The sequence below is a fragment of the Limulus polyphemus genome, unplaced genomic scaffold, assembly GCF_000517525.1.
Source record: "Limulus polyphemus unplaced genomic scaffold, Limulus_polyphemus-2.1.2 Scaffold161, whole genome shotgun sequence".
Lineage (NCBI taxonomy): Eukaryota > Metazoa > Arthropoda > Merostomata > Xiphosura > Limulidae > Limulus > Limulus polyphemus.
In genome coordinates this window covers 1-9521 of record NW_013665771.1, presented here as the reverse complement: position 1 = coordinate 9521, position 9521 = coordinate 1, and the positions used below count along the sequence as shown (strand labels likewise).

The 9521-nt window shown below is 30.7% G+C and overlaps 1 protein-coding gene across 1 annotated transcript in view; it reads left to right on the top strand.

The window, feature by feature from the left end:
• The window catches only part of LOC106476949 (protein TBRG4-like), a 15923-nt gene extending 12091 nt beyond the window's left edge, over positions 1-3832 (top strand). Inside the window, exons 5-7 of the mRNA XM_013937565.2 lie at positions 734-842; positions 3313-3427; positions 3603-3832. Coding sequence (XP_013793019.1) covers positions 734-842; positions 3313-3427; positions 3603-3710 — 332 coding nt within the window. The 3' untranslated portion in view covers positions 3711-3832. The remainder of the gene's footprint in view (positions 1-733; positions 843-3312; positions 3428-3602) is intronic.
• Positions 3833-9521: the final 5689 nt, after the last annotated feature.

Sequence of the window (9521 nt, the reverse complement as noted above, 5' to 3'; positions counted from 1 at the left end):
GGAAAGGGTTCAGAGAAAGATTACTAGAATGGTGCCTGGGATGGAGAGGTTGTCATACAACGAGAGGCTGAAATCTCTCAAACTGTTTTTTATTTCTTGAAAAAAGAAGAGTTAAGGGGAATCTGATTGAGGTGTTTAAGATTGTAAAGGGAATTGATAATGTTGATGTATCATCTTTTTTTATATTTACCAATGAGAATAGTAGGACTAGGGGGCACAAATATAAATTTTAGCAAGGTAGGAGTCATCTTCAGCTAAGACAGTTTTATTTTTCTAAAAGGATGGTTGGCCTTTGGAATGAGTTGCCTTCAGATGTTGTAGAGGCAGTAAATTTAAGCGAGTTTAAGAAAAAGCTTGATAAGTATAGGAATGAAAAGGGATTGGTTTAAAAAATTTGTATTTTATTTTTTTAATCATTTTAATTTAGTTTTGAGGATGGAACAGCCAAGATAGACCAATAGGTCCCATGTTGTCCCAAAATATTATGTTATGTTAAAGCCTTTTCAACACTACATATAGCAGTTGTAGTGTAGTTTACATATTGTTATACACTATTCTTTACTTTCACTCGGAAGTTCTTATCAATAATGATAACACATAAACCTTAATATTGTATGTAGGGATGTAAACTTCACAAATTTTATGTTTCAATTTATTGTATATATATATGTCAAACACATTAAAATGTTTCATGTATAAATTGGGTGAAAAGGTTTTTTTCTTTAATATATAGATGCTGAATTTATAGTGAACAAAGATGGTAAACCACAACCAATAGTAGATTATGGTGTTCAAGCAGGTTTTAACAGTGACACAAAACCTGTGCCTGCTGACTGTTATCGGTAAGTTCTCCTTGTAGATCTTAGTGCAATGAAGTATCAAATGTATGTGCCAAACCTTGAACGAAGTAAAAAAAAAAAGGTGATTTTTATTTTTCAAGTCCACTTTTATGAACTTATGACATTTTATTTTTTCAAGATAAGACTACTTATGATTCAGCAATTCTAACATATTTACAAATATGTAAGGAAATGAGTGATTTGTCCAGTAAGTTGCTTTTCTATAATAAAAAATAAAATTTAGATTTATAAAAATAGTTGTTTAAAACTATCAAGAGCATTAATATGTGTTGAACTGTGGTTCATTTTAACAATTTAATTAAACAAGGTTATTACTGATAATTAGTATAAGGCAATGAGCTGTTTAAAACAGGAAAAAAAAGGATTAAATAACAAAATGTAAGTACTAACAGTTATAAGTTTTGAAAAAGTGTCATGAAGTAGTTGTATATGCCTGTCCATTCATGTTGCATAATTAAAATGAATAAATCAATGAATTTCTGAGGTAATGGGGTGCACTCCTCCATTAGAGCTGGTTTCAGTTCATCAAAACTGTTTGGAGAGGAATCATACTGCTAATCATCTTTATAGAACATCCTACACATCAGCATTTCCCAAATTGTGGGGCTTGCCCCCTAAAGGGGCACAAGTGATTAGTAAATAGTGCAGTAATGCACAATTAAGTTTTCATATATTGTTTATTAATGAAAATAATAAGTAATTACTACAGTAAATATTGCATTTTAATGTATATCCATGTATTACATCTCATAACTCACACTTTCACTCATTTAGGGGAGGGGGGGGCATGCAGGAAACCATATTTATTAAATGATGGTGTGGATGAGTAAAGTTTTTGAAATGCTGCTATACATAATCAGATTCAATCTAATGTGTACATTAACCAGGATATTCACTCAGTACCCTCTTATTCTAGGAAGTTACTAATCAATTAAGCATTGTGAGAGTGCTCGTTATCATCCATTAGAAAAAACATTTTTTCCAACTGCATTTGTATATGGTATTCATAGTGCCATTGCAACACGTAAAGGTTAGTTTAACAACCAAAACTGGTTCCTGCCTAGACTAGTATGCCAGAATTACCATATGCACCATTTTCCTTTATGAATTTGGTCTCAGCCACCATCCAAATGTGTACATGTCTGGCTGCAAAGTGAATCATGATACGACTGTGAACAAGAAATTTTTCCATGTGTCGTTTTGGTCAATTCATATGTTGTTGACATAAAACCTACTTTATGAAGCCTGTTTCTTACTGTGTGTATGTTCCTTTATCATCCAATTTCTGCTCTGAAATGTTGATTCTGTTGAGAAACTGAGACTTGCTGGTTACATAATTCTTATGATACAGGTCTCCAGCCAACTATATTGGTAGTCTGAAAGTGAGTCTGCATCCTGCTAACCACACCTTCCGAGACTCGTAGCCACTCTGCAATCAATTGATGAGTTTGACTGGCTTTTTTTTTTTAATTGTGGCATGTTTCAGTGTCGATATAGATTTCTTTACAGGCACTGCTGTTGTTCAACCCTACTATACTTTTATATCTCACTGAACTGTGCCTATCAGATCACTTCACTAGTAATCTGAGACTTACTTTACATAAAAAATGAACTTGGAGGTGCTACTAACATTATATTTTAGATGTAGTTGTGTATTGTCAAAGCTGTGATTTAGAAAACTCTTAATTATCCCTTAAGCATTCTGTGTGTGTGTGTGTGTGTGTGTTTCTATATATATATATATATATATATAGGTATAAGCAAAGGAAAGTAAAAATATCTGGACAAGCCCACAAGTGTAAATGTTAAAATATACCATTTCATGTTAGTTTTAGTGTTTGGAAGAAGTATTTGCATCTCTTGAAGTATGTAGTATTAATATTTATGAGTGCTCACTGATGATAGAAACTTTGGTGAGTATTTTCAACCAACATCATGCTGCAAGTTACAATGCTGTCTTTGTACAATTAATGTAAAGTTTATCTTTAATACAGTCATAAATTTTTACCAGGAATTTACTGACGTGTTGATAAATAAATAACAAAAAGATGAAGTAGATTGAGATTATAAAAAAATAAGTGATTAATGATAACATTTATACTCCAATGTGGTAGAAAAATTTGACACAGAAAACTAGTGTAACAGACTGTTAATAGTCACAATTTTCAATTCACAAGATGCACACAAGTATAAAATATATAACATTGATTAGGTGACAAATAAATACTGATAAATGTAATATAATAAGTGTGATGATTTAAATTATTTGATTATTTCATAATCTTATGTAGTTTAATTTGTATTGTGTTATATTTTAATGCAGTCAAACTTATACTAAAGGTAAAATTATACTTTAGTACTTTGTACATAAAAAATTATTTTGCTTAATTATTTGATGTAATTTTTTGTTTTAAAACATAAAAGTTTTCTATTGACGAGTACTTAATTTCAGAATTGCCCTGCTGGTATGGGACTTCAAAGATCTGACAATGCACTCTCAAGATGTCATTGGTGTGAATGCCTTGAATATAAGGTTACTTACAAAACTTGGCTACACAGTGGTCCAGGTAAGCCTTTTAAGAGTGTGATGAATTACAGATACCTGTTTAATCAATTATGAAAGTGGAATATTTTGGTAAACACTATCCAGCATAATACTAATTATATTTTATTGAGTATTTAACTAATAGCTAATCCAAAAAATAAATATTTTTGTGTTGTTTTTCTCCTCTTCTGTTTCAGGTATTACATTCAGAATTCAATCTTCTAACAACTACGGTAAAGAAAGTGCAGTACCTCCAACAAAAAATCGCAGAAGTGCTGCATAATAAAGATAGCACAGTATTCTAGTTTCTAAATAAGAGGAATGTTTAAATAAATGTAGTTTTAAACTTAAGTTTTGCTCTAGTTTTTAGATGGCCAGATGTATTTGGACTGAAATTTGCAGAATAAATATCAATAATTTAATTTAATTTTTATTTCGTAATGTGATAATTTTTTTTGTACTTATCAATAATAGTTTTGTGTTGCTTAAAACAATTTCATGTATATATTGTAACTTTATGAAAAAAAAGTAAATGATAGTAAACTTGTAGGACCAATGACAGAAGAGTACCACAGAATCTTAATGAACCATAATAAAGCAATAAGAACAAAGATACTACAAAACAAAAGTTATGAACAATGTACCTAACTCTTTGAGATATTTTAAAAATGTATTGTTTTGATTTAAGGTTTATATTGGTTTGTGTATTTTTTCTATAAATTAAATAAATGTGGGAGGGAGATAACTAATAAAGAACAGTACAGCCATATATATATCTCTCTATATCTTTAAAATACATACACACAGATACACCCTAATAATAGCTTTTAAAAGACAACATCCTTTAAAAAGTTTTTTCTCTTTTTTTGCATGTTCATTTAACATTATAATGACCACAAGGCCATGTTACCTATATAGTTTTAATTGTATAGATAACGATGTGGATCTGGTTATGTCTTCTTTTTTTTTGTTTTTGATTGAATTTCCTCAGTTATTAGATTACAAAAGATATTCAAAATGGTAGTAATTAAACTGAGATGTTATGGCTGAAAATTAGCTCTGTCTATTTTATAAACCCATACAGAGTCAATTCCATCATTGATTATGTATTTAGGATCCCAACTAGGCAGTGGAAATCTGCAAGCTATAAGACAAGATCCATTTTTCATTTCCTGTTTAGCTTTTTCCCCCAGTTCTTGCATCTGCAATCATAAGAACATTCTTATTGAAAGTGAATTACTTTTACACAGTATGTTTTAACCCTTGAAAAATATTTGTATTTTTAATTTTTCTAAATTAGTTTATTGATGAAAATGAACATTAGACAGTTATTAGACAAACTGTTACAAGTGAATGATTGACATGTTGAATACATAAAGGTAATCTTGATTACCATAAATATTCAAATTCAATGGCTCTAAAGTTAATAAAATATTTCTAACTACTTTTAATTTTTCGACAGAAAAAAGTAATAACTTCACAGCAGAGTAGGTCTAGTTAAGGTTTTCGTAAAGACTGCTGTATTACTGATTCTCAACACAAGAGGGCAGTAAAACATCCATCTAGATAATTATTATTGGTTGCTGGTATTTCTAAGAGTGTGTTCACAACATTTGGAGGGTGTGGATGGATCTTCATCAAATTTGGTATGGTCATTCATTGGGTCCATGGGGAGATAATACAGATTTTCAGTTTTGAATTTTGTAGTTTTTATGGGCATTTTTACCACTATTTTGCCCCATGTAGATAGATCTTCGCTAAATTTGGTATGGAGGTTCATTGGGTCCATGAAGAGATACATATAAATTTTCAGTTTTGCATTTTAGGGTTTTTATAAGCATTTTCCCATTTTTTATCACTACTTTATCTCCTGTTGATGGATCTTCACCAAATTTGGCATGGAGGTTTGTTGGGTCCATGCGGAGATATATGCAAACTTGCATTTTCACCTTTTTTACAATTATGTGCAAGGGAAGCAACTTTTAATGTCTTAAGCACAAACAGCCACCTGTCGGGCGGTGTTAGTATGACTAATACTGAATGCTGCATAAAAAAACAAAAACTTTTGTAATATAAACTACAAATATAATTATCCCTATATTGATTATTCCAATAATCCAATAGAAGTGAAAAGGCTGTTTAACTTTGAGCAACATTCGTCCTCTAGAGAAGTCTGTTGCAACTGAATTTTTACACATTTTTAGGGAGATTTTCTGGTTTATGTATTGGGGAAAAAATGCATTATTTAAATAGATTTATCCCTTTAGTAGTTATCTACAAATAGTTGAGAGGATAACCTTTTAAAGTTGAGTCTTCCTTCATATGTTTCACTTGAAACATAAGTTTAAATTAAAAAGAAAAATTATATTTCTAAAACGAATTGTTTTTAAAAATATTTCAGTACATCTATAGAATAAAAAAAAAGATGAAAATGTTATAAATAATGTAGAGTATCTACCAAACCTTTAAGTCAGTTATAAATCTAAATATGGCTTTAGACTCCTGTCAGTATACAGGTATGTAGAAGAAATATCAAGCAAATTGGGATATACTTTGGTTAAAGTAGTTATCCATTGTAGTTTCTTTAATAACTTGGTTAAAACCAATAGTGATTGCATACTTCACAACTTAAGATTTTCCTCTACCATTAACACATTGATTTGAAACATGTTTTTAGTTATTAATAAATAAGATATTCTAAAAATTATTTTTTCTTTGTGAAACAAATGCATCAGAGTTATTAAGAAGTATAAACTATAATGCTAACTAAACAGTTTTTTACTAAATGAGTTTCAAAAAGTAACTTTTAAAAGTTAAGCTCCATTACTACATTAAAATTACATGATCAGTGGTAATCTAATGTAAAACAAGGACATACATTTTAATAACATTTTCACATATCACAGTGTGCTTTTAAACCAAAATACTGTTTTAATCATCAATTACTTTGATCAAGGAAGCTTACCCACGTAGATAAAAACTAAAAATTAACCCAGTAATAGTGAAACTAATTTGATATAATAACTAGCTATATAGAAGTATACAATGTCATGAAATGAAAACTTACAATCACCAACTGTGACAGTTTTACTTCTAAGCTCCTAATTAAGAACTGCTAACCAGATATAAGAAAACCAGCCACTTGAATGGCTACTCTTAACTGAATAGCAGAATTGATGGCCATGTTTATTATACAACCAAAGCTAAAAGTGTGAAGCATATTGTAGTTTTTGCTGATCACAAGACCATGCCCAGCCTAGGTTTTGTGCAAGTTTTGGTGTTTTATCTTTTATGCCTTTAGTCTTCTTAAAGAGACATTACCATTCAATGTAGTGTACCAGGAAAAAAGGAGTAATTGTTTTCACCTAACTTGTGAAGCTTGTATCAAATAATCACATTAACTTTTTAAAATAAAGTTAATAATGTGCCTACAGAGTCAAGACTAGTATTCTTTTCCATCACATGTCTACCAACATTTGAAAGATACAGAACATTGTAATAAAAATAAAATTGTTAAAATTATTTGCTGAGAACCTACTGTTAATAAATGTAAAGTAAAAGAGGTCATTTTTAATAAATAAAACACAAGGTTGAGTAGGTTTATACTTATGCTAGCTCAAGTTTATGTGGTTGGCATCACTAACTGGGTGTACTTAAGTGTCATGCTGAGTACCTGATGATGCCATCCATGTTAACAGTGGCAAAACGTTGTTTTTAGATGATGCATTTTTTTATCTCATTTTAGCTGTTTTTAATTTTAAATTCTTCTCAGTTAATCTTTTTTTTTCCATAAAAATTTAACACATGTTTAAGTGTTAAAAAGCTTGACCTGTAAAAAAGCTTGACCTGTAGAACTGAAATGTGTTGTGAAGGAGATTCTTAGTACGTTTAAAAATGAAGATTTAAAGAATCTGTGTGGTGAAAGAAAAACTGGATGAATCTAGCTATAATCTAAACCAACAAATGAAATGATTAAGTCTGTTTTCAAATAATTCTCTCTTTGTTTTCAATCAGTTAAACATCATCCTTGTCTGCATATTTAAACAAACTGATTAATAGAAACACAGTATTTTTAAGACATATGAATGTGTTGAAATAAATGTATCAGATATGTTATATTACTTTATAAGATACTGATGAAAAAAACATTTATTCAGCCCAATTTCAATATAGATTTGTTCAAATTCTTGAAAATATCAGCTAACTAAGACTTACTACTTTTTCAATGTTCAATCTTATAAGATCAACTTTGAAAAATACAAAGAGAAATGGAATTCATTAAATTAGACTTGAGAGGCACTTAATCATTTTGTCAAAAAAAGTAAACTCAAATAACCATTTCTTAAATATTTTATAAAAAAGTAAGTAAAACCAAATATCCTATTATTACCTATTTGTGCAGAAAATGAACCACTAACAGAATCTTTAATTATAATCCTGAATATGCTTCTTCATTCTGTGATTGTAAAGCTAACATTTTCCTTACCTGAAAATGTATTTCAGATAGATACTTTCCTCTCTAAAGAAGTGAGAGCTTTTACCTCTGCCACTACCAATAAAGTTTTTGTACATGAACTAAGGCTTTGAGTGAAACTCACTTTCTAAGAATACAGCAACAGAAAAGGAAAGCTCGTGGAGTGTGTAACCCACTAGGGAAGAGGAGCTAGTGGAGCATCATGCAGTAGGAGACTGTATCCATTTCATTCAAGGAATATTCTTTGCCAAATAGAGTTGGTAGATCAAAAGGTAACATCAAAAGAATCTCCTGCATAGGTGGGTGGAATGTAGTGAATGCTCAACCAGCCCATGTAGCTCAGAAGGTCAGCAAAGTATGTATGTATAGAGTGGCTAGGGCAATAATTCAGACCATACAGTATATAAGAAATACTTATTAGAATCAGCAGGTGAATAAATCATTCCAGACCTGCATCTCAAATAGAACACAAGACCCATCCAGCTGGCATAACCATCATGAATGGTTTGGTTCTTCTTACTCCCAATCAAGCAGTGCATCCACTCAGTCACATATTAGTGGAATTACACTATCCATATTCACCTTCCCAGCATCTTAGAGCTGGAGAAGCAATGTATTTCCCTTTACTCCACTATAAGAAAACAGAACAAAAATAATTTGCATAGGGAAGAAAAGGTGTGTGGACTGAACAATGAAACCCATAGGTGTAAGAAATGGCAATGTGGTGTAAGAAATGTAACAAAGGTATTGAAAGTCATCCATACTTCACATGCAATATGACATCCAGGAGATGTTGAGCCAGACTCAAGAGAAGCTGTGAGATCACTAACTTTATGGAGGTGATGAAAAACAAAAGGACATAATCAGGGTCTGAATTATCACATAGAGGACAAAGGAAAGGGAGGGTGATTGGAGAAAATGTCCAACCACTTACCTGAGAAGTCCAAGTATTTGGTAGGAAGTAGTAGTTTGGAATGAAAATTATTTCTGTGGGGAAGAATACGGGATATGCCCAAGGCAAAAATACCAGAGCAATGTCTTCCACAAATGCAAAGGAGAAAAGATAAGCCATAATATAAAAATGAAAAGAAAATACAAGAGGGAATCCTCAATAAGCGCAGCGCTTGAAATTCTTTTCAGCAGAATTAGAATAAATTAATCTATGAGACCTTTTTTTCCTTTTTATTAGCTGTTAATGATTTTCTGCTTCATTTGGATTATGATGTTGCAGAATGATAGAAAAAGTTTTTCACGGAACTAGATAAGATAGGCATGGGTAAATCATTCTGCACTCAATCGTATCAAATTTTGTTGTGCTGACAAGGTCATCTTAATATTAGGCTTATCAGCCTAAACTGTAACTGCTTGACTAAGCAAAGAAAACCACTGACAAGAAATGTAAAAAAAAATAATAAACTTTCTGATCAACAATATAAAACAAAAGTCTGCTTGCCTATAATTTTGGTATAGTAAAAAAGTTACTTTTATTGTATGCCGGTAATTATAAACACAGTGTAGTTGCATGTGGTGTTTTTCAAATTAAAATAAGGCTAAAATTTAGCTTTATGTAATGAAATCTTTATATTATATATTAAAGTTTTGAAATAATATAGGAAGATTATAGTATTTTGGCAATTGTGTA